The sequence below is a fragment of the Pelodiscus sinensis genome, chromosome 3, assembly GCF_052426305.1.
Source record: "Pelodiscus sinensis isolate ZL-2025 chromosome 3, ASM5242630v1, whole genome shotgun sequence".
NCBI lineage: Eukaryota > Metazoa > Chordata > Testudines > Trionychidae > Pelodiscus > Pelodiscus sinensis.
The window spans coordinates 100,985,228-101,010,925 of NC_143054.1; the positions used below are offsets into that span (position 1 = coordinate 100,985,228).

The window sequence follows — 25,698 nt, forward strand, 5'->3', positions numbered from 1 at the left end:
GGCCTGGCTTCCGAGCCGCTTGCCGGAGCGGGGAGAAAAGGGAGGGCTTACACTTCCGCTCCCACAATGCACGGCGCGCCCAGCGACAGTGGGGAGGGGCTGCCTTCTCACGTGACGGTCGCGTCACTTCCGTAAACACGCCGGGGAACCGGTGAAGCGGGTCGTAGCGCGCAGGTAGGGCCCAGGGCGAACCATTGGCGGGGACGGGGGGGGGGAGAGAATCCGGACATGGCCTGGGACCCTGACCAGGGATCGCCCTAGAGCGTCTGCCGCCCTGCCGAGCGGCCCAGACTTCCCGGTGGCGCCGGAACCACCTCTCTGCCCCCCCCCCCATCACTACGCAGCCTCCTGGGTTTGGGGGCAGCCTGGGGGGGGGGCGGCGCCGAGATCCATTGAACCAAACTGCAAACGTTTGGAAACCGTTTCGGAGGGGGTCGGGTGGGGGGGGGGAGAGCAGCCGCCTCAGCCCCCTTAGTTTCGTCACCTAAAGGTCTGACTCGTGACTTTTGAATTTAGGGTTGGGAAAATGACATTCTGTCCCTGGGAAGCGTGAGGTGGTCTCACAGCACAATCACCCCAGGACAGTCCGTAGCCTGCAGAACCACGAGCGAGCGCTGCTTGCATGCCTGCTGAAGCCACCGTTTGTGTGATGGTTGGGCATACAGTACAAGTGCCCAGGGACAGCCTGTTCCTTTAATTAACATTAATTTAAAATAGTGAAATGAAACAGCAGGTTTCTGTTAGTACATTAAAGGTGTCATTGTTTGGAAGGGGCTCTTATGAAGAAAGATTAAAAAGATTGGGACTTTTCAGTTTAGAAAAGAGGAGACTAAGAGAGGAATATGATAGTCATTTTTTAGACTGGTATGGAAAGAGTAAATAGGGAAAAGTTATTTACTTATTCCCACAATGTAAGAACTAAAGGTCACCAAGGCTATGTCTAGACTGCAAGCCTCTTTCGAAAGACGCTCTTTCGAAAGAGAGCGTCTAGACTGCACGTTGAACTTTCGAAAAAGCGGCTTGCTTTTTCGAAAGAAAGCATCCAGTGAGTCTGGATGCTCTCTTTCGAAGAAGCCCTATTTACATTGAAGAACGCCTTCTTTCGAAAGAGGAACTTTCGAAAGAAGGCATTCTTCCTCGTGAAATGAGGTTTACCGCCATCGAAAGAAAAGCCGCGTTCTTTCGATTTAATTTCGAAAGAACGCGGCTTGAGTCTGGACGCAGGGGAAGTTTTTTCGGAAAAAGGCTACTTTTCCCGAAAAAACACCTGAGTCTGGACACAGCCCAACTGAAATTAAGAGGCAGCAGGTTTAAAATGAACAAAAGGAAGCTTTTCTTCATTCTGTGCAGTGTCAACCTGTGGAACTCCTTGCCCAAGGATGCTGTGAAGACTAGGACTTTAGTAGGGTTCAAGAAAGAACTAGACCCATTCGCGAAGGCTAGGTCTATCCATACTTAATAGCCAGGATGGGTAGAAATGATGGCCTTAGCCTCTCTCCGATGGTAGGAACAGGAGATAGAAAGGGAATCATCAAGTAATCCCTCTCCTGTCCACTTCTTCTGGGGCACCTGGTATTGGCTACTATTGGAAGAAAGGATACTGGGCTAGATGAACCTTTGATCTGACCAGCTGTGTCTAGACTGGCAACTTTTTCTGTAAAACAAGAACTTCCCAGCTGTCTACACTGGCTGCTTGAATTTCCGCAAGAACACTGACTTCCTACTGTCTGAAATCAGTGCTTCTTGCAGAAATACTATGCTGCTCCTGTTTGGGCAAAAGTCTCTTATGTGCAAAAAGGCCAGTCTAGACAGCTCAGATTTGTTTTGCGCAAAAAAGCATCTAGAGTGTGTGAGAGAAAAATCAAATAACTCCAATTGTGTCTAAGGGGGGACTGTGCAGGAAATCAAAACTCTCAAAGAAAACTGCTGTAAGGGTTAAAACTTTTCCAGGCCTCTCTCCCTGTATCAGAGAGAAATCAAATTAACTTTAATCAAGACCCTTACAATGCCTATCTCAAGTTCATGGATACTCCTAGTCTGACAATTTGTCATGTAAACCCTTATCTTTGTCACAGTTTGCCTTGTAGTCTCCTCCACTCAAGTTCTCATATGGCTTTGTTCTGCAAAACTTACTTCTAGCACTCCTGGTGTGAACAGAAAGTCTCAGAGTACTTCTGCTGAGACTTTGATATGTTAAAGAAAACAATCAACAACTACTGTCTGAACATACTGTATAAAGAATCCCTGAAACTGTCTCTCAATGCTGCTGCTGCTCACTCTGATAGCCGTCAGCCTGCATGCATGCATAATAAAGTTTTCCTTCTAGGTTTCTCTCCTGCCTCACTGCTTTGACCTCCAGCCTCGGACCCTTCTGGGGGCTCTGTACCCCAGGGGAGCGAGATTTCCCCCACAAGTGGCACAGACGCTTTTCCGCAAAAAGTGCTTTTTTCAGTTAAAAGCATTTGCGGAAAATCATGCCAGTCTAGACGTAGCCACCCAGTATGGCCGTTCTTACGTTAATTTTGAAAGTAGAGGTTCAGTTAGGCTCCTCCCTTCTAAATAAAGTAAGAGGGGGAAACTTTTTGGGGGCAGGGCTACTGTCCCCCAGAAAAACATCAATGGAGAACTACACACAAATGAAAAGTCAAAAAAGATAAACCCCAATGACCCGGCACCCAAGGTTATGTCTACACTGGCAGCTTCTTGCACAAAAACATCTTGTGCAAGGGTTCTTGTGCAAGAAATCTTGCACAAAAAAACATCCACACTGCCATCTGCGAGCTGTGCTTTTGTGAAAGAGCTCCCATGACAGTGTGGACGCTCTCTTGCACAAGAAAGTTCTGATGGCTATTTTAGCCATAAGGCTTTCTTGCGCAAGAAATCCCTGCCGAGCATCCACACTACCCTCTTGTGCAAGGAGCCCTCTCGTATCACGCCATACTGTAAATTTCCTTGCACAAGAGCAGGCGGGCAGTGTGGACGCTCTGCAGATTCTTGTGCAAGAATGGCCGTACTTGCGCAAGAAGCTGCGAGTGTAGACATAGCCCACGTGAGGAGAAAAAGAATCCTCATAGTCTCCAAATGAAATGCAGGAAAAAAAACAACACACACTTACAGGAGTGAGGTAATGCTTTAGTACCACAGGCCAGATTAACTTTTCTAGGGGTCATGGCTAGTAGGTTTTGGGGAGCTCCCCTAGGCTCTATGGTGTGGCCAAAAATGAGGGGTACAGTGTGCAGAGGTTTCTGGGGAGCAAGCTGCAGGTGTGGGGTCTTGACTGGGGGAAAGCCGCAGGGGAAGGCTGCGGGTGGGAGGGGTATGAGCAAGAAGTAGAGCGCAGGAGCTGGCTGTGGACACGTACCTGACAGCTCATGGAGGGGGCACAGGTGGCTCCACACTGCTGTACACTTCACTTACAGGTACCACTCTGCTCACATTGACTATTACCAGCCAGTGACAGTGGTAGAACCTGTAAACCAGCACAGGGCCAAACTTCCTTGTGGTGCTGTGTTGAGCCACTTCCCCTCCTCCCTGCCAGGCAGAGCCCACACATTGGATATAGCCCACAGCTTGTTCTCATTCAGCCCGCAAGGCTCCCCCTTCCCACAGCAGGGAACCCTTCATTAGTGCTTCAGTCATGCAGGGGGCACCAACACTTTGAGACTTGTCCTGAGGCTGGAATGCCAGCACTAGCTCATCCTTCTGTGTGTTGGGCTGTGGCGGGGGGCAGAGGTTCCGACCTATGGGCCATAGGTTTGCCATCTCTGAAATAAGGGCTTGCCCTGAGAAGGAAACAATGAACAGCAGCAACACCTAGTGGAACAGAGGAAAGTTTTGATGTAAAATGAAGGAGGAGAGATATTTGAAATAGTAAAGATGTCTGGCTTTTTCCTCTTCTGTTTTTCTCTATTGATAATAGAGCTGCTATAGTTGCATTATGAAGTAATGCTGTTTGTTATAATGGTTTTTATTTTCCTGCTACATTTAATATCAGCTTGTTTTCTGTATAATGCTTGTACTGCTATTTCCATGCAGAAAGCAAAACTGGGAAATCATTTGAAATGTGGCAATTGGACAGGCTCATTACTTTTTTCCAGTTTTTTTTATGCTGATCCCACATGCTTTCAGTATGAGCTTGATACTACTGAACGACTACATTAAAGAAATGATAGAATTAACTAATGAAAATTGAAAAGCATTTGTAGGGGCAGTGGCTTTAACTAGTCAATTTCCAGAATGGGCCCTATACCAAACCCATTTCTACTGCTATAAAACACATAGTGAAGTGGTTTTTAAATATTTGGATACATAGAGATTTCTAGAGTATTAATGGATAGTATAATGTCTACTGCAATTGCTTCAGTCATCTCTCATCCTACTTAGACTATAATTGAATAATAGAGGTTGAAACAGATATCTAGTAGATCCCAGTTACACAACAGAAAATAAGTTAATAAAATAGCTTAGTTACTAGTGGGGGCTGTAGGAAGGTAAGACTAGAATTGTCATTTTGATTCTTCAGCTGGCTCATCCAGGCTTTGGCAACTTATCTCGAAAATTAATATTTTCTATTTTGGGTAAAGCAGTTCCATGAGAGGTTTAAAAACTAGACTCTTATACAATACGTCCTGAGCATTAGTCCAGCTCTTTCTAATAAATAACTTGTTTGCCTCTTTTAATGTAAATTTAACTTTTTTTCCTTTCATAAGAGAAGAAATTAGGCTGAAGGCAGTAGTTAACCAGTGGAATGGAAGAAAGGAAAATCAAGAGGAGGAGCCCCAAATCATCCAATAGTCACCCTACTCAGGTTGCTAATGCCAAGAAAAATTCTGTGCCAGTCAGTAAAAGTACAGCATTTTCAAATCCTGCACCACAAGCAAATTCCCAAAGACCAAAGTTAAAAAGGTAAGCTCCTAATCATCCACGGTGGGAAAAGAAGAGAGAGTTGGACTTATTGGCCAAAACATATTTGCTGAAGATTAAACAGTGATCTAATGGCTTTAGGCAAAGGTGAATGGAGTTGAGAACAAAAATCTTAAGCAATCTTTGTAGTAGTAAACTTATTAGTACCATACTGAGTTCTAAGTGTGGAGGTGTCACTATTAGCAGAAGGGCAGAGTTTGCTGAATTTACTACAATAGATAGTCTTTTTCCACTGCATTTAAGGAAAAATTATTCCCCTAGAAATATTTAATTATCCAAAATGTAGCAGGTAGAAGTCTAGAAATCTACAGTGGCTGCAGCTGGTGTGAGAATGAGTATAATTGAATCATTGTGTACAGTTCAATGTTTTAAAATATTCAACATGATTATTTCTTCTATGGGAAGATATGGGGGAAATACAATCATTTTTATTTTTTTATTGTTGTTAAATATGACCTAATTTTTAAATATAAATCATTTCTGTGGTTGGCCAACCTATTAGCTTTACTTGGCAATGGGAGGTCATATGGAAACTTATTGCAGTTCCTAAACTATAATACTATTTGCAGGTTGTATTGAGCCCACAAAACTGTATGTATGTCATGATAAGCTACTCATGGAATAGTTGAATAAAAAGATTACATTCACTTGAGTTTTCTTCATCCTTGCATGCAAATGCTTTGTACGCAAAACATTTAAAAATGTGTGTGTTTGGTTAATGTTCATGCAGTTTTCCAAAAGAAAATAAAACTAGTGACAAGTTATAAAACTTTAGTTAATTTAATATATATTGGAAATACCTGTTACTATATTATCATCTGTTCAGTGAATATGATTGCCTTATTTATTTCCCCACCTAGGAGCTTAGTTTGATGCCAAGTAGAGTTCCAGAAGTTTGCTTTCTATAAAAAGTATTGGGGAAAATCAAACTGTGTTTAAATGTTTTTTTAAAAGGAAAACTTGTGGGTTATCCTCTGCTTTCTAATGGTAATAATAAAGCAGATTTTTGGAGTTCTGCTTTGTATTATCAGGATAATGGCTTTACAACTTGATCACTTCATATTTAGATCAGATTTGTGATCCACACTTTAATGGCACAGTTAAGATACGTACTTTCACTACAGTTGTCCTTTTAAGGCCCATTTCTAGGCTAGCCATTTCACTTCTTCAGCAGGAGCAAGAAGAGAAAGGTAGTCTCTTCTGTAAAATTAGATGTCTTTCATTTCCTCAGAGGAATAAAAGAAAAAGCCAAACCTCCAGGAGGGGAAGGAAAAGGGGCGGCGCAGGCAGCTCCAATACAGCACTCTTTTCTCACAGACGTGTCAGATGTTCAAGAGATGGAGAGGGGACTTTTGAGCCTTCTGAATGATTTCCACTCTGGCAAACTTCAAGCATTTGGTAAATATGTAGATTTTCTTTGCCCAATTATATCTGTAAAAGCAATAAGATACACGAACCACCATGTGAATTCCTAATCCAGGAGCACCCATGATATGGACCCTGGCAGAGGGAGGAGGAAGTGGTTCTGCATGCTGCCACTTCCCCTCCCCCTCAATTGTGGGGGTGTGCAACATGCTATTTCTGAGGCTTTTCCCCACAGAGGCAGGGGTAGTGCTTGGGAGCAGTGGGAAGCCATGTATACCCCTGGTAGTGGGCACCAACCTCCTCATGCCCAGATCCTGCAGTGCCCTCCCTGGCCCGGAAAATTCTTTAATCCAGCATACCCTGTTTCAGATAAAGTCCCTTTTTGTAGTGCTTGTGTGCTAAGAAGGTTCTAGTTATCCTGGGTGTCACAAATCCGTTTCTTGGCTTGTAGATTTAAAACACCAAGTTTACAACTACTTTGCTTATGTTAGACAGTATAAATATAACCAAGAAATAAGATACCACTATGAAATGAAGTAACACATTCCAAACTAGGAAACAAATTCAAGCTGCAATTCTGTTAGTATTTAATTAAAATTACAAAGTTTAAAATTGTGTCTTATGCAGTAAGGACTAAATTTTATTTTTGCCAGATTTACATTTTGCCAGAAACAAAGCTTCCGAACAGAACTTTATCTGTAACTGTTGTTTGAAGTGTGATGCTATATTACCTGGTCAAGAGAGGATAGGAAAAATGGGTTGATAATTGGTTAGCTTCTAGAATCCAAGCATAGGTTATGCATACTTCCTCGCTTATGCCATCCCTCGGAGCAGCCTATGTCTGCAGGGGGCCCAAGGTCCCCCTGTGGACAAGGGCTGTGCTGGCATCCCATCTGTCTTCTCTCCCTCTGTGCTACTGCCTCTACTCTAAGCTGGTACACTTTTTAAGATAGCTGCCTCTGAGCACCGGCTCCTGCCTTCCCCTCCTCCCCTTGCTGCCTCTGTGGGAGGCAGCAAGGTGGGGGAGGGGATGTCAGGTGGCTCCATGGGAGCCGAGACTCACAGAGAGCTGACTTGAAAGCCAACTTCCCATGTGTACCAGCTCCTGCCTGCCAACCTCAGGCTACTATCTCTCTATCAGAGGTAGCAGCACTGGGGTGGGGGGGCAGGCAGCTCTGAGGGATCCAGTGCTCTGGAGGAGCCAGGTTAAAAGCCTGATTCTACCTCTTCCTCCCCACACACTGCCTTTGATAAATTGGCAGCGAGGGTGGGAGTGTGTGTAGCCATTTGGATTAACCAATTAACCCAGGCTTATTGGTTAATCATTTACATGACTATACACCAACATCCCTAATTTAAATCAATCCACCCTGCTCCAGTCTGGTTAAATAGGAGGTATTCAAGCATATCTGAGAGACAGGTTTTGGAGAAGGAACCTTAGGAACAGCCAAGTTTAGTCTGATGACACTTTGGCCAGGTCTACACTACACTCAGAAGTTCGGCTTAAGGTGTGCAACTCCAGCTACGTTATTTATGTAGCTGGAGTCACCAGACATTAAGCTGAGGTTGACATTGTCTCCACAGCAGGAAGTCAATGGGAGAAATGTTCCTGTCGTCTTCCCCTACTCCTCATAACAGTGAGGAGTACTGGCGCCTACAGGGGTGCTCTCAAGCTTCCTATTTAGTGAGTCTTTAAAAAACCCATTAAATTGAACCCCAGAAGATCAATCGCTAGAGTCTCGATCCTCTGCTAAGTGGGGACATGGCCCAAGTGAAAAATAAGGCCACATCTAGAGTTTGGCAGAGGTGGACTGAATCCAACATGCAGTCCTTCATTCAGAGCAGGGTGAGAACACCTGCCCTGTTTAAAATGTTAGCCTTTGAAGTGACTGATATCACAAATTCAGCATGACCTAAGTACAGGATTAAATGCAGCAACAAAATTTCTTATTTAAAAAGTTACAGTAATAAACATGGAAAGAAAACTAGTCCGATGGAAGGTAATTGGATTTGTTTATCTGATCTTTGCCTGTTTTTTCTCCCTACTATGAAAATCCATTTAAGATGTATGTGCTTAGGTGTTTCTCCTTACCTAATTGCCAGACTCTTACATAACAGCTTTACAACCTGGTTTTTTTTTCAGGAAATGAGTGTTCCATAGAACAGATGGAACATGTGCGGGGGATGCAGGAGAAGTTAGCTCGCTTGAATTTGGAACTCTATGGGGAATTGGAAGAACTTCCTGAAGATAAAAGAAAACTTGCCAGTGATTCCAATTTGGATAGGCTACTATCAGATGTAAGTATATTGAAGACAGAAAGTCTGCTGCTTGAAGTTGCTTACAGAACTAGATCTGGGTTCAAGAACAGGATACAGTCGTGTTCTTCATTCTATACAACTTGGAGACCCTCTTGTCTTTGGAATTTAGAGTTTAATGTGTTGAGAAAAAAACATGAGAAATGAGTCAAGATAGTTTCCATATCTCCCCATGATTCTGCTTCCTCAGCATTGATTTTGGGGAAATACAAGTGCCTTGTCCATCTCTCTTATTCAGACTACTCCTTGTAGCACCAATACTAGTTGGTGCAGTTTAGAGCTGCTTTTAAAGTCCTGCAATCTGTATCAAAGCTTTGACTGATGGAGAGCCAACCTGAGCATCAGGGAGTTGAATCATCTCCCCTATGTTCTTCTCCTCTATACTTTGCCACACCTAACAGATACTAGAGAGAGAATAATCTGGACTATATATTCTAAATGTATCAGTCTTTTCTTTCTCTAGTGCCTTCTTTGAGAACAGGAAAACTGTTAAATATCCAAAAAGCCTAATTTCATAAAACTTTCTAGTATAGAGCTACACTAGCTTTTACGTTTCCAGTACCCTCAAGAAGAGTTTATCTAATTTTTTGCAACAGACCTAAATTTGAACTTGTAAATTTATAATTGTATTAATATGTTTGCTTGATTAATTATAACTACAGTGTTTTTTTCTGATACTTTCCATTTATATTGCAGCTGGAAGAACTGAATTCTTCTATGTATCCTTTAATTTAAATGTCATTTCAGGTAAACATTTTTGTATTAAAAAGTAGATCAAAAATTATACTATTAAATTTCCAAAAAATTGATTTCACAGGCTCTCTGTAGCTCAGGAGAATTCAAAGGATTTTAACAATGCTCCTTTTTTAAATTAATGGCTGTAGTATATTATGATTTTAGATTCCTCTAGCTAATAGATGGCTTTCCTATAACACTCAAACTGTAGGTTGCTATAGATAGAGCTACACAAAGCTTTGTGTGTAGGCTATTTCTTTAGAGATGTATTCATTAACTATTTGTTTACACTTTGGAAGAAGAAGGTATATCAGACATATCTAAAGTTGCCATAGTTGAAGTATCAAGTTTTAGACTGTAAATGTTGAGACAAGATAGTTTAAGTCAGTTGAGTGCAAACCCATAGAACTTCAGGTAGAAATTCTGGAACAACTATGCCTAGTACTATGTCTCCTAAAGTGTTCAGGAGCAGAATTCTATGCTGCTGATGCTAAAGGGGAAAAAAAACAAACAGACTGACTACACTTCCCACACCACTTTTTAGGTCCATTGTCAAAGTAGAAAACTTAGAACATAGATGACTGAAATATGCAAAATACAAAAAAACTGTAGCATTACCATTAAATGGCTAAGCATAAGAATTGCAAATAAACAGCAGAATAACTTACATTTTTATGTGTACATTATTTAAGTTGTCACTTCCATTCTTTTATGCCTCCTAACCATTGCAGAAGGATGGCCCAGTGGTTAGGGCACCGGGCTGGGACATGAAACACAGTTTAATTCCCTTCTCTTCTATTTACTTCCTCTGTGAAAGTCACTTCGGCTACATCTACACTACAAGTTCTCAGCAACAATATGCTAATGAGGGACTCATTTGCATAGTCACGATCTCATTTGCATAACTTCTGCGGATCTGTTTTTGCGCTAGGGGTTTTTGCGCAAAAACAAGTAGCGTGGACGTTTCCTTTTTGCACAAAAACCCCTTTTTCCGCAAGATCCTTATGCCCCAAAAAAGGAGATATCCTTTTTCCTCGAGATCAGTATTTTTGCTGAAAAAGGAAACGTTCACACTGCTTGTTTTTGCACAAAAACCCCTAGCATAAAAACGGATTGGCAGAAAATATGCAAATGAGATTGCAACTCATGCAAATGAGTACCTCATTAGCATATTTTTTTGCTGAGAACTCGTAGTGTAGATGTAGCCTTTAACTCTCAGTACCTAACTTCCCTATCTGTAAAATAGGAATGATAACGTTCCTCTGTCTCGCACAGTCTTGTGATCATAAATGTATCCTTGAATATAAAGTACTTAGATACTGCAGTAATAAGGGCAATGTCAGTAAATGATAGATTAGAACTTTCCAACATATTGTAGCAAACCAGAGGCCAAGTGTGAAATATTTCAGTCCCAAAGTTGTATGTGTTGGAATTTGAGTAGGACTTGCTGGAAACCATTCTGCAACCTTAGGCTACGTCTGGACTACATCCCTCTGTCGGCAGAGGGATGTAAATGAAGCACTTCGAAAGTGCATAATCATGTAATAAAGCGCCATTTTGAAATTGAAACCGCAGTCTAGACAGTTTTCGAAAAATCTTGTAAACTTTTTTTTTTTTTAAACAGGTTTACAGGGTCTTTGGAATATCGCCCTGTTTTCCAAAACCACTTCTAGACTGTGGTTTCAATTTCAAAATGGCGCTTTTTCAAAAGAGCGCCATTACGTGATTATGCAAATGAAGTGCAGGATATTTAAATCCTGGCTTCATTTACATCTCTCTGCCGACACAAGGATGTAGTCTAGACACAGCCCCTCTGATGCTAAGTGAAACCAGTCCCTGCTATAATATGTTGTACTATCTTACAGCATTTCCAGAAATTCGTGGCATACCCATTCCCACCCATATAAAAAAAAAGTGGTTTTAAGTGTCTGTGCCTCATTGGGCTCTAGTTATATAAGAAACTAATCTGAGTTAGCACCTTTAAATATAAGGATAGAATTCTAATGAGGATTTCATATGTCCTCAGATTAATAGTGAATGGTCTGTATCCTAAGAAAATTTAATACATTTAAAGGCGCTGTGCCCTTCTAGATACCTTCACACTATTCTTTCAGTCTTCTCATTTAAGCTTTGTTAATAGTCTCTAAATTTAAACCTTTTTATGCAAGAATAATATGTATTTCATTTTTACTATTTGCATTTTATTAACTATTTGCATCAGGCTATGTTATAATTGTACTAATACAGAGAATTAATTTGTTAAATTGGTGATAATGTGCTTAGTACTGAGAACTACTTATGATGCTTTTTTCTATACTGGCATGCAGCTTTGGCTTTGTTTATAATTGCATCCAGTGTGTACTGACATTTCCACATAGGACTATACATGTGATATTTTGTTTTTAAATCTCAAAACTGTTACCCTCTATAAATATTAAATACCATTGTAATAGATAAGATAGTTACTTCTTAAGTGTTGTTATAAGTGAACAATTTCTTAACTCTTTGTTCCAGACAAAAGCTTCATTTAGCAGATGCACAAGATATCCCAAATACCTCCACCAGCTAAAAGTGTTGGGTTTTTTTTATTTGGATACCTCTCTGAGAAGTCATGTCTTTATTTTTCCAGTGGAATCTAGAGTCTTACTCATTTGTCACAATAAAGAATTAAAGTGCAACTCCACATGATTATTTTCACATATATTGCAGTGGTCAAATCTGCTAACAGGAATATCAGGGTTGGAATCAATTGCAATGGTATGCTGCTATGCTTTGTAATTACTGCCTTATTTAATATAAAGTGCTGGGAAAAACTTGAAAGTACATGCTCAGTGTTGTCCATATGTCTACATGTTCACTAACATCACTCCATTTTTGACAAATCTAGCAGTGAAGGCTTTTTGTAGCTGCCTTTCTGCCTAGTATGTAGACACTCTGAACACTCTTCAGTGTGGTTTGTTAACCATTAAATCAGTGCTTGATTTATTTTAATAAAGTAATTTAAAATGCTGTACAATTTATTGAAAAGCTTAGTGTCTATTTAATTATGGTCAAATAAAGGTTTTGTATGGTCTGAGTTTTCACAAAGTCAATTTTTACCCTGTCAGCCACTTTAAAATTTCACCCAGTTAGAATTGGAATACTTATTTACTTCTGGCAATTTTGAATTCTCAGTAATATATATACACTGACTCTTAATAAATCCATTCCACACTATTTTTCTTTCAATTAATAACTTTTAATAAAGTCTCCAGTTACTGGGGTTAATGGATGTTCCTCATTCTTAGTTATTTCAGGAGTGGGGAGAGTCTGCAACAACAAACACGGACCTTCAGCACATGCCCAGTAACAAGAGGTCCATTCCTAAAAAGTGCTTCTATTGGCAGGTTTTCTGGAGCACATATTACTATATATATTTCAGTACTGAAGATGATGCACTGATAAATTCATGGTTGACAAAACAGGACCTTAGCCAACAAGCACAATCTGTCCCACAAATTGTTCCTTTCATACAATCAAGATGAACAGTTGCTCCTGCTTTTATCAGTGAGAGCCCAAATCCCATACACATTGCTACATTTTTTGAATATGGAAAGGGAAAAGCTTTGTGTTTGTTCAAAGACTGATTATTTGATGGCTCAAAATGTCTACCAAGACACAATCAGTGTCACATTTGTTCTGTGTAGATGTTGAACTGTTCATTCTGATTCCATTTTTTGAGTGCATTTGTTCAATAGCAGGAATAAAGTCTCTCCCCTTCCCTTTTGGGTCTTCTGAGCACTTGATCTATCCACATTACTAGTGACAGAGAGGAGAAAAGGTTCAAATTCTGTGCAAGTCCCTCTCTGAGAAGATTCCAGACATACATTGAAAAAATACAATTCTGTGCCTTGCGAGCTCTCACTTTTTTCTTTCTGAATCAATTGTAACTAAGTCTGATCTCCAAAGTGCTACACAGAAACTCCAACTCTTAGAGGAGGAGACTTTAAATACCATAATTCCATTGAAGGCAAGCCCAAGTCTTGCACCTTCAAAGTAAAGTAGTAGCATTCCCTGCCTTCTCCCATTTATATGCCCAAATCCCATACTACACCATCAAATTCCTAGTAAAGCCCTTATCCAAACTTCCCTTATTCCACTGAGATTTATTTCACAGTTCCCTTTCTCAGTGTGAATCTTTAGAAAGTTTGCCAGTAAGGAAGATCCTTAACTCAGTCTCCTGCTGGATGTCTTTTAGGGAGATTGTGAGTAAACTACTCTGCTTCCAAGACAATATATAGAGTAGAGAGGAACTGGGAGCAAAATGCACTCTGTTGACACTAGGAAAAGAAAGTGTACCCAAGATTGTCAGACTTTGGTCAGCTAATACCTGAACAGTTACTGTACATAGGATTTGCAGTTTCAAAATTTTACAAGCTGAAGTGTAGCTGTTTTATATAGAAACTATTTTAAATCAGTCTTTGAATAATACAAGAATACTGCAGAAGCCATGTGGAAATGGAATATACATATATTTAAAGGAAGCTGGTTGTGATTTTTGGCTTATCAACGTTAACAGTTTCTTCAAACTGCAAGTAGGAACTTGCAGTCTGAAGTTCCTATCCTCCCCATAGGAGTGCCCTAGGCCACGTGGGAACCCGCCCCACCACCTTACTGTTGGGGTGCCCCTGGCTTTTGGCTGTCTGCGCCCAGAGGAGGTAGGACTTGAATCTACAACCCTGTCCTCCCCAGGCCAGCACCCTATCCCCTAGGCTACACAGGAGCCCACCCCACCCACCTTACCGTCAGGGTGCCCCTTATCCCTCCCGCCCTGGGGCCACCTGGCTTTTTGTTGTCCTGTCGCATCAGTAACAGGAATATAAGTATTTCATAAGGTGGTTGAAGTTACCTGACAGAGTTGGTTCTTTACTTCATTTACATTTACAGGCAGTCGCCGGGTTACGTACAAGATAGGGACTGTAGGTTTGTACTTAAGTCGAATTTGTACTTAAGTCAGAACTGGCGTCCAGATTCAGCCGCTGCTGAAACTGACCAGCGGCTGACTACAGGAAGCCTGAGGCAGAGTTTCTCTGCCCTGGGCTTCCTGGAATCAGCCGCTGATCAGTTTCAGCAGCAGCTGACTTGGGGACGCCTGGGACAGAGCAGCTGGGGCGCTGCCGGGTAGGTCCCCACAGCACCGCACCTCGGCGCTGCGGGGATCAACGCGGCAGCACCCCAGCTGCTCTACCCCAGGTGTCCCCAAGTCAGCTGCTGCTGAAACTGATCAGTGGCTGATTCCAGGAAGCCCGGGGTCAGCTGCTGGTCAGTTTCAGCAGCGGCTGACTCAGGGACGCCTGGGGCAGAGCCGCTGGGGTGCTGCCGGGTTGGTCCAGTAGCACCGAGGAGCAGCGCTGCGGGACTAACCAGCAGCGCCCCAGCTCCTCTGTCACAGGCGTCCTCGAGAAAAGCCTGGTCTGCTGGGGGAGGGGGTGCACTAGTTGCGCCCCCCCCTCCCCCCAGCAGACCATGGAGACGCGGGCGGCGGGACCGAGACGCGCCGCGGTCCCACCGCCCGGGTCCTCCGCGGCTTTACTCCGCATCTCCCTGGTCTGCTGGGCTGCCCCCCAGCAGACCAGGGAGACGCGGAGCAGCTTTTCTCACCCTGGAGGATGCGGGCGGCGGGACCGTGGCGCGTCTGGGCGGTCCTGCCGCCCGCATCCTCGGGGCGAGAAAAGCCGCATTCGTAAGTACGGATCCGACGTAAGTCGGATCCGCGTAACTCGGGGACTGCCTGTACTGTTATTTTGGGCAAGCTACAGTGTCAAAATAAGTTACTATCTCCTGGGCTAAATTCCAGATTGTGTAATTCGTGCCACAAATAACTTGCTAGCTCAGAATAAACTCTTACCAAACCTATTACTGTTTAACTGTATAACTGCAGAATTAATTAACATTTTGATCAATAGTTGAGATTTGGGAAGCAGCTTAAAAATATTCCACTCCTTTCCTCATGCCCCTTACAGCATTACACTTCTGAAGCACACTTTGAATAGAGATAAAGGTAGTTTGCTTTGCAGCATGGTGGGAACATGGTTAATAGGGGATATTAGGAGTCAGTAATACAAATCTTATTTATATTCCATACACTGCTACTGACTGGATTTGTGACTTAGGAAAGTTTCTTAATTTGTGTCCCAGTTTTTCAACCTTTATAATTAGAATAATCTTACCTCGTTCAACCAAAACTGTGCCCATCCAACAGTCCCCCCTCAGAATGATCGCCCTAGCTGAGAGATGATGGCTTTTAGTCCTGATCCACTTGCAATATTGGTAGGTTGTCCCTCTTTACACTAGTGTGGATTTATGGTGCTGTGTTGTTCATAATTTGGTACAACTAGTACAGACTGTGCTGTTCTCCACTTGGCCTGCGCTGCAGTGGGATATGCCAGTGCCATTCCCTGCAGTTTCAGCTTGTTTCATCCCAATTCTATAGTGGCACTACCACATGTGGGGGTCAAATGTCTGTTACAGAGGTAATGCAAGGAATGCCTCCATGCCCATGCCTCTACATAGTGTACAGGGAGCTGCAAGTTGCCAGTCTAGTAGGAGTGAGCTACAATGAGATTTGAAGCTGTGCCACATGTCCTTCCCCTTTAGGGGAGGGGCACATAAGGCAACTGCAGCCTTAGTCAGGCTCTGGCTGGGAGCCCAAGGTGTAACTTGTTGTGCAGTTCCTATGGTGATGGGGGAGTAGTGACCCTCATCCAACGCAGCAGTAATTCCAGCTTCCACTGCAGCGCTCCAACACCTTGCTCAGAAGGAAAAGCAAGACAGCCTTTTAGAGGTAAAGCTTTCAATAGACTGTGAATTCTGTTCTACATAAAAAGTGGCTTGCTTTGTATTTTAGGTTTATGTTAATCGAAAGGGCATAAAAAATTAAAAACTAAATAAAAATGAACAATCTATGTTTTTCTTGATTGCCAGGTACTATTTGCATGTCTGGACTGTAGCAGAGGCAAGATATCAGAACTTTGAGGGCAAGCCTCTGCCAGAGAAATTGTGATGGTTTTTTAAAAAAATGAAAACTGGCAGAGATAAAAATGCAAATGTAATTTGCAGGCAAGCAGGGTGAGGAGACAAGACATTTCAGCACACCTTTTATAGCACAATCTAAATAGGGACCAAGTGCCTTCTCATTAGTGGCTATTCAGTAAAGACCAGATATGGATTCCATTGAGGATGGGAGAAACAGACCTAGCATTAGATACAACAGTACTAGGCCCATAAACCAGAGGAAATCTGGTATCCTCACCCCAATATATCTCCTGTTATCAGAGAGGGACCAAACACCGAATGGCCATAGAAAGTAAACTGCTTTCACAGAGAAAGAGCAGCTTTCCAGCTCATGGTTGAGATACAATGGTGGGCAGATACGGGGGAAGCATGCACCACCAACAACCCAACCTATACCGAGTAAATACTAGGTAAATATTTCAAGTCCAACATTAATTGTATAGGTATTAAAAGGGATCAGTTATAAGAGAATTGTACATAGGTAGACTAATTATTCAATTTATAATTTGGCCAGAATAATAGGGCACATGCCCCCCTTTCTATACCAAAAAACATGGAAATTGTAATTTGTAATCTAGAACAGTGTTTCTCAACCTTTTTTTTTTTTTATAAAGTACCCCTTTAAAAAAATTATACCCCCAGTATCTAGAGTTTTCAGACACACAAAACTTTTTTCTACCATTGCAACACATTTCTTTAAACAACTTAATCATAGCCAGGTGAACAATGACATTTTTGGGTGTAAAAAGTACAAAAATAATAAAGCGCTGTAAAACTTAAAACAAAAATTCATTTTTCTCCAAATTTCAGTGGTGTTAACGTATCCCCTCAAATTTCTCTCGAGTACCCCTAAGGGTACTCCTTCCACTAGTTGAGAAACACTGATCTAGAAGGCACCCTCCAAAGAATAAGAACCATGGGAGCCATAGTTTCTATGACAGAGAATAGACTGAAAGGCAGAACTGCCTTTAATAGCTTGTGTATCTTGGAGCAAAATGCAGGACTATGAAGCACTTTAAAGACTAACAAGATGGTTTATTAGATGACGAGCTTTCGTGGGCCAGACCCACTTCCTCAGATCAAATAGTGGAAGAAAATAGTCACAACCATATATACCAAAGGATACAATTAAAAAAAATGAACACATATGAAAAGGAAAAAATCACATTTCAGAACTGAAGGGGGGGCAGATGTAAAAGGTCTTTGTAGCAGAATGCAGGTGGTTAAGTCATTGAGAGAGTGTCCTTTCTGGTTGAAATGGCAAGAAATTGTTTTTTCTTTGTGATCCTGTCTGATATCTGTTTTGTGGGCATTAATCCTTTGGCGAAGTGTCTGAGACGTTTGTCCAATGTACATAGCAGACGGACACTTTCGGCACATGATAGCATAAATTATATTTCTGGATGCGCAGGAATATGTGTTCTTGATCTTATAACTCACTTGGTTAGGTCCAATAATGGTATCAGCAGAATGAATATGTGGACAAAGCTGGCAACGGGGTTTGTTGCAAGGGAAGGTACCAGGGTTGGTATTAGTGTGGTATGTCCTGTGGTTGTTGGTAAGAATCATCTTGAGGTTAGTTGGTTGTCTATAGGAGACTATGGGTCTGTCTCCCAGAGCCTCTTGGAGTATGGTATCCTGTTCCAGTATAGGCTGTAGTTTATTGATAATGTGTTGGACAGGTTTAAGTTGGGGGTTGTAGGTGATGACAAGTGGTGTTCTATTGTTGGTTTTCTTGGGTCTGTCTTGAAGTAGATGGTTTCTAGGTATTCATCTGGCTCTTTCAATTTGCTTTTTTATTTCTCTGGGTGGGTAGTTGAGATTTATAAATGCTTGGTAGAGATCCTGAAGCTTCTGGTCTCTGTCAGTGGGATTAGAGCAGATGCGGTTGTATCGAAGGGCTTGGCTATAGACGATGGATCATATGGTGTGTTCTGGAGGGAAGCTGGAAGCATGTAGGTAACTGTATGTGTTTCTTGGGAAATCTATCTAAGTTGTTACAGGCAGTCCCCGACTTACGCGGATCCAACTTACGTCGGATCCGCACTTACGAACGGGGCTTTCTCGCCCCGGAGCTCGAAGGCAGCGGTCCCGCCACCTCGACCTCCGGGGCGAGAAAAGCTGCTCCCGGTGCCCCTGGTCTGCTGGGGACCGTCTCCAGCAGACCAGGGGCACCGGGAGCAAAGCCACAGCGGCAGCGGGTCCCGCGCCAGAGCAAAGCCTCAGAGGTGAGGCACCCCGCCGCTGCGGCTTTGCTCCCCGTGTCCCTGGTCTGCTGGGGGGGGGGGGCGCAGCTAGTGTGCCCCCCCCCCCAGCAGACTAGGCTTTTGTTGTGGACCCTGGGGCAGAGCAGCTGGGGCGCTGCCGGTTGGTCCCGCAGCGCCGCTCTGGGCACTACTGGACCAACCCGGCAGCACCCCAGCTGCTCTGCCCCAGGCGTCCTGATTCAGCCGCTGCTGGTCAGTTTCAGCAGCCGCGAATCAGGACGCCTGGGGCAGAGCAGCTGGGGTGCTGCTGGGTTGGTCCAGTAGCGCCGAGGAGCAGCGCTACTGGACCAACCCAGCAGCACCCCAGCTGCTCTGCCCCAGGTGTCCCCAAGTCAGCAGTTGCTGAAACTGACGAGCATTGACCACAGGAAGCCCGAGGCACAGTTGCTCTGCCCCGGGCTTCCTGGAATCAGCCGCTGATCTGTTTCAGCAGCAGCTGACTTGGGGTTCTTAAGTTGAATCTGTATGTAAGTCAGAACTGGCGGTCAGTTTCAGCAGCAGCTGAATCTGGACGCCAGTTCCGACTTACATACAGATTCAACTTAAGAACAAACCTACAGTCCCTATCTTGTATGTAACCCGGGGACTGCCTGTACTAACAAATCCCAATCTCAATTATGAGATCTGATGCTCAACAGTGATGCCCTTTACTCAGTTGTCTCATCTAAACATAGGTAAAATTATAAGATGTAAGACGGACCGCAAGAGAATCTAAATACCCCATTTAACATAGGGGAAGCTGAGAGTAGGTGTCAGATCTGAATCTAAGTTTGCACGCAACAGTTTGCATCCAACTCTACTAAGAATTAATTAGGTCACTTCACATTGTTTGTATTCACTGAATTTCTAGGTGGCTCTAACCAAGCATCACTGCAGCGATGACAACCACAGGTTATGTAACACCTCGTTCTCACACTGCTAAATAATTGCAACGAGGGAGCTCAGGAGTCTTTGCAGAAAACCCATTGAAGTCCATCAGAGAGTTTTCCAGTAAAATTCAGACAATGTGGAGCTTGAACATAAGGTTCAGCACTTGGACACCTATTGCAAACAAATCATTAAACAAGCAGGTAAGGTACATTCTGGTAGTAGTCATTTTCATAGGCTTAACTATCAAGAAATGCATTGGTGCACATTGCCACATACCTTGAAATACCGCCAGTCACCCCTTGCATGCTCAGTGACAAGGAAAGACCTTACAATATATGCCCTCATGCATGTTCATGTACAGTAAATTAAACCAGAAACAAACCTCACATTTCAAAATTACTAAATTAACATCTCCTTGTCTTAACTGCCACACCTTTATTTTCTTTGGTCATTGCACAGAAATGAGGTAGGAACTGTTATATCTCTGTACTGTTATTGGCACAGAAGGGCTGTGGCTTCTAGGAGCTAACAACCCAAATAATAAAAATAAAAAACAAACTACAGTAAACTTCTGATAATTCAGCACCTTTAAGACCCAGGGGGTGTCGGATTATTAGATATGCCGGAGTACCAGAAGGGGGGCTATGATGGGTCTGGGGGAGGGGGTGTCGGCAGGGAACTGCGCAGCGTGGGAGAGAGCAGCGCTGTGGGACCAACCTGGCAGCACCCCAGCTGCTCTGCCCCCGGCTTCCCCAAGTCAGCCGCTGGTCAGTTTCAGCAGCAGCGGACCTGGGAAAGCCGGGGGCACAGCAGCTGGGGTGCTCTGCTCCAGGGCTTCCCGCTGCTGAAACTGACCGGTGGCGGACTTGGGGAAGCTGGGGACAGAGCAGCTCCAATTGTTCGGCTGCCTGGAGCACTTCTGGGTTCCAGTTGGTGCCAAACTATCAGGAGTGCTGGACCACTGGATGCCGGACAATTGGAGTTTTACTGTAGTTCCCTGAAGCAAAGCATTTTCTGCCATGGTGCTTCACAGCAGTTAGCCTGTGAGGACCAAGGACTTGATTCATAGCAGTAACACTATGTCCATTAGCAAACATATAATTGGCTCTATAACTATAGTCAGGTACTATGGTATTGAACATCTTAATTTTTTTATTACAGATTTACACACTGAAATATTAATATTTTAAACAAATTTTATTTTTCCTTCAATCAAATCTGATACCATGCAGTAACATGCCATGTAGTCAAGCCCTGGGACTCAGGAGACCTAAATTCTTGTATTCCTACCACAGATCAGCTTTGTGACCATTCCTGCAGTGCCAAGCAGCATTACTCAAAATGGCTGGTTGCCCTCTCACTGCCCTCACCCCCAGCAAAATCTCTACTGGCTGGAAACCTATCCCCAGTAAAACATCTCAGCTCCCCATCCCTGCACTGCCCCTACCCTCAGTAAAACATCTTCATTCCCATTGGTTGGTTTCCAGCAAATAGGAGCTGAGAGATTTTGCTGAGGGTGGGGGCAGTGAGAGCCACAGGGAGCAGCCAGCCATTTTGAGTAATGCTGCTGGGTGCTGCAGGAATGGACTGCTGGCCAGACTGAAAGGCTTGGTGGGCCACATCTGGCCCATGGGCCCACCCCACCTTAAACAAAAAATCGAGAATGAAACAGGCAAGGAGAGATGACGTGGCTTGACCAAGGTCACAAAGCTGATCAGTGGGCAGGAGCTGTTGTAGGAATACAAAAATGTAGGTCTCCTGAGTCCCATGGCTTGTCTACATGGCAAGTTATACTGCATGGAAAGCCAAGTTATAAATCTACAACTTACCACTCAATGACCCCTGTAGTCACTGCTGCAACACAATGCAAGTCCTAGAGGGTGTGGCTAGGGAGTGGTACTACTACCACTAAGTGTAATATGCGAAGAAGCCTCACTCCAGGACTTCCACTGAATTGTAGCAGTATCCCTGCAGGACAAGACAGGAGTGCAAGCTGGTGTGCTATAGTTTCACATTGTGGCTTGCCTTGAAGTGCCTTGCCACGTAGATGAGCCCAATTCATAGGTGATGGAATTAGGAGTTCTGGGGGTGCTGCAGCACTTTCAGGCTTGAAGTTTCTCCCCATTATATACAGCAGCATTTACAGTTTGGTTTAATGGCTGTCAGCACCCCCACTACACAAATTGTTCCAGCCACCCCTACCCCCCCCCCCCAAAAAAAGGGAGATAGAAAATAGGACAGAGATATCTTGTTGCCTCCATATAAAACCATGGTGCACCACATCTTGAATACTGCATACAGATGTGGTTGCCTCATCTAAAAAACGATATATTGGCATTGGAAAAGGTTCAGAAAAGGGCAACAAAAATCATTAGTGGTTTGGAATGGGTCCCATATGAAGAGATTAAAAAGACTTGGACTTTTCAGTTTAGAAAAGAAAAGACTAAGGGGAGATGAGATAGAGGTCTATACAATCATGACATATGGAAAAAGTGAATAAAGAAAAGTTTATTCCCACAATGTAAGAACTGGGGTCACCAAATGAAATTTATAGGCAGCAGATTTAAAAACAAAAAAAGGAAGCTTTTCTTCACTCAGCGCACAGCTCTTGTACATTTCAAAGGAGGAATGCAGAAGTGCCTATTGACTAGTCAAGTGGTCGATGGAAATTCCATCGACTACTCGAGTAGTAAATTAATCTCTAGTTAACATCCCTAGTAGGAATGGTATCCCTAGCCTCTGTGTCTGGAAATGGATGATAGGAGAGGGATCACGTGATTACCTATTGTGTTCCCTACCTCTGGGGCATCTGGTATTGGCCACTTTTGGAAGACAGGATACTGGGCTAAATGGTCCTTTGGTCTGACCCAGTATGGCTGTTCTTATGTTCACCCTGCCCCAGTTTAATTTCTATCTATTAGGGTCACACCATCTCTCTAAGCATTATTATATATGAATCAGAATCATACAGGGTGGTCTTTACAGCATACTGACCTAAATGTGGAAATACTCTGTTTCCTTTCAGCTCTTTGAGGAAAGAGCTAGTCTCATAAACCACTGGTTTGATCTGTGGACAGACAAGCAGCGGAAACAATTCCTCCAGACAATATTGATGAGATGCAGTAATTCACAATTGAAGTAAGTTTGTTATAAGGGCTAGCTTAGTGTCGTCTTTCCAAACGGGTATGTATGAATATGGATATCATGTAAGACACACAGCAAACCAATTCTGCAGTAAGATTTAGCCAAGCAGGGAAAGGGAGGAATCCCTGTGACCTCACAGAATCCCAGGGACATCCATGTGGGTTTAACATCAGTGCAGATGTCTGCCCCATGGGATCCAAATGGGACCTGAAATTTTATCTTGCATTTTTAAGAGGATCCCATCAGTTTGACTTAATAAGCACACTGTCAGTTTCATAAGACTGAATATCAAAATTGTATGAGAGACTCTGTATAGATATTTGTCTAGTGCAGGCCTGAGGATCTAGATTCTTCAACCTGTCCCCTTTTCCCTGCATCAGTAGGGAAATGAGAAAACTGGTCGGGATCTGAGCAGTTCTGAACCAGAAAATGTTCTGGACTATGGGAGGTCGATATTGTCTATCAGCATTACCAACACTTTCACTACTTACTGTGCTGTTAGAGGCCACTGAGGGATAAATTAGAGCTAAATAACAGCACAGAACACAGAGCTAGGACTGGTGGCTGTAAACAAGCTTTATGGGACCACATGAAATTTGGGAACACCCACGAAAAGTGGACATCTGGCTAACTAAAATAATTCTAGACAAGGGATGTGTTCTGGACCAGAGTGTTTTGGACTGGAGAGGTTCAATTTGTATTATGTATTAGTGGCCAAGCACTGTCCATGTGGGTCAGTGCCGTGTAGAACGTGGATCAGACTAGGTTTCTTGCCCCAGTCTAGAAGTTGGATCTTGCAATTTATTGAGTAATGTAATAGTTTTCCTGTGCAGATACTCACAGAAGTCAGCATGGTACCATGTGGACAAAACCGCCTTCTCCACATTATATATTACAGTCAGGTCCTAAAGATTTAAGTTGGCAAAGTACATATCACACCAAGTTCCCATTACAATTCCAAATGGGAGAAAGGGCTGCTCTGCATCTCATAGGATGAGGTCTCAGTCAGCTCTTGTAAGCATAAGGCCTAATCACAACATCCCTTAAACACACACCTGTAGACCCTCTGACTTCTATTGGTTGAGAGGGGTAGCTGAGTTAGTCTGTAACTGGAAAAACAAACTATGAATAGGCAGCACCTTAAAGACTTCTATTGATTTGTGTTTGAGTAAGGATTGGCTGAGTTGTTTCCTGGCCCCATGATTATTAAAAATGAGAGAGATTTTCCCATCCAACCATGGACTGATTTGTGAATTCCTCATACAGGTCCAGGATAATACAATTGTCTAATAGCTTCTTTATTGACAAGCATAATCTTTTAGTAACTCGGTAGGTGAGAAGTTTAAGAATAGAAAATGGCTACTGAACATACAGTACAAAGGTTCAACTTTCCAGTCTTCTGGAGAATAAAACCAACTCCAGTGATATAAAAGTGCCTGGAACGCATATAATGGTCCTATTGAAATGTCCACAATCTTGGCATCATTGTTTTGCAAAACATTTTAGATCACTAGTTACAATGCAATGATCCTCCTTGCATAAAAGTCTAGATTAGCCCTCAATATGTTGCATTATCACCAAGAATCTATGACTATCAATAGAGAAAAGGCCAACTAATTAGACTTACACACACCTTGAATCACTTCCCAAGGAGTCACAAAGCAATTTGTAAATGATGTGCTCATAGGAATCATTTCACTCCTGACACAAATTCATCAAAGAGATTTCAGGCTTTTTGAAGGGAAAAACCAACAAGGTGACAGAACAGAATTTCAACAGGTTTTTAACCATGGCGGGAAGGGGGAGGAGGGGTTCCAGTGCTAATGGCTGACTATCTATCTTCACAGGTTTACCCAAAACTGGCTTGGAGAGAGGATTCCAGTAACCAAAGTGGATTTCACCAGAATGCTACCACGTTTCATTTCTCTACACATCTTTTCCTTTCTCAGCCCTAGGGAGCTGTGTGCAGCTGCTCAAGTTGACTGGCATTGGAAGTTTATAACTGAACAGGTCTGTTCATTGTGGACTTCGGCCCATTCTCATGACCATCAAGAATAATTCTTTCATGGATGTTAAAAAAAAACTTTAAAAAAATGAGTGGTTCTATAGCACCTTAGAGTCAAACAAAAAATATAGATAGTATCATGAGAGATCTAAAGAAGTGGGTTGTGCCCACAAAAGCTCACGATACTATCTATATTTTTGTTAGTCTCTAAGATGCTACAGGACCACTAGTTTTTTAAAGTTATTTTAAGTTAGAGACTAACACAGCTACCCCTCTGAGACTTTGTGGATGTTGACAGGAACAGGACCTGTAATTGGACAGCTATAGTGCTTTTAAGTAGCACTACATGCATTAAATGGGAAATCTGGAACTGCATGTTATAAATAGCATAATATGCCAAAGTAATTTCCTATCTTGTACAGCAATTACATAAGTGCTCAACCTCTTGAAGCATTTCATGTATCTAGCATACTTTTCACAATTGAAAAAACTTCTGTACCAGAATTTTTAACTTTCACACACTTGACAAAATAACCCTTTAAACTTTGCTTTACTTCATTTTTTTTTATAACAGATAAATTGTTGGAACCAGATTCATCTAACCCCTCCAAGAACATCTCAATTACTAAAAGTATATTACACATAAAGGCATTTGTATTTTCTTTGGTCAGAAGCTAATTCTAATTCTACCATTTCACTCTGCTGCTTTGCCTCGGCACTTAACCCTGCTGTGACATGGGTCTTTAACTGCACACATCAAGCAACTGAACACAAAATGTAATTTAGATCTATGTAGTCAGCCGGATGTCCTAAAATCTTTAATTTATAGAGATTGCTGTGGACTATATAGATACAGAAAAACTCAGATCTTGCATTAACAATTATGCTACTGTTTGTTATGATCTGTCTAAATATAATGTATATTATAGGCATAATACTGTGTTTATAAAAATTAAAATGAAATATTGATCTTCAGAAGCTGCTTGTAGTTTTACAACAATTAGCCTCCTCTCTCTCTTC

At 42.6% G+C, this 25,698-nt stretch overlaps 2 protein-coding genes and 1 long non-coding RNA gene across 5 annotated transcripts in view; 2 read left to right on the forward strand and 1 right to left on the reverse strand.

The window, feature by feature from the left end:
• Positions 1–21: 21 nt before the first annotated feature.
• CCDC28A (coiled-coil domain containing 28A) lies at positions 22–12,601 on the forward strand. 2 transcript variants are annotated; one of them, XM_075924304.2, is made up of 6 exons: positions 22–174; positions 4,710–4,905; positions 6,155–6,321; positions 8,432–8,586; positions 9,301–9,323; positions 11,854–12,601. In XM_075924304.2, the coding sequence occupies exons 2-6, from the start codon at positions 4,748–4,750 to the stop codon at positions 11,906–11,908; spliced, it is 558 nt and encodes a 185-aa protein (XP_075780419.1). In that variant the 5' UTR covers positions 22–174; positions 4,710–4,747; the 3' UTR covers positions 11,909–12,601. The 2 variants fall into 2 exon arrangements, with proteins under 2 accessions (XP_075780419.1, XP_075780420.1); XM_075924305.2 differs by having other exon boundaries at positions 29–174; positions 4,715–4,905.
• The window catches only part of LOC142827892 (uncharacterized), a 49,905-nt gene continuing 30,430 nt past the window's right edge, over positions 6,224–25,698 (reverse strand). For both annotated transcript variants that reach the window (XR_016349190.1, XR_016349189.1), the window contains one exon: positions 6,224–6,354. This is a non-coding gene — a long non-coding RNA (uncharacterized LOC142827892). The remainder of the gene's footprint in view (positions 6,355–25,698) is intronic.
• Positions 15,054–25,698, forward strand: part of ECT2L (epithelial cell transforming 2 like) — a 45,258-nt gene continuing 34,613 nt past the window's right edge. The window contains exons 1-4 of the mRNA XM_025178008.3: positions 15,054–16,162; positions 19,510–19,729; positions 22,555–22,667; positions 24,521–24,683. Coding sequence (XP_025033793.3) covers positions 19,664–19,729; positions 22,555–22,667; positions 24,521–24,683 — 342 coding nt within the window. The 5' untranslated portion in view covers positions 15,054–16,162; positions 19,510–19,663. The remainder of the gene's footprint in view (positions 16,163–19,509; positions 19,730–22,554; positions 22,668–24,520; positions 24,684–25,698) is intronic.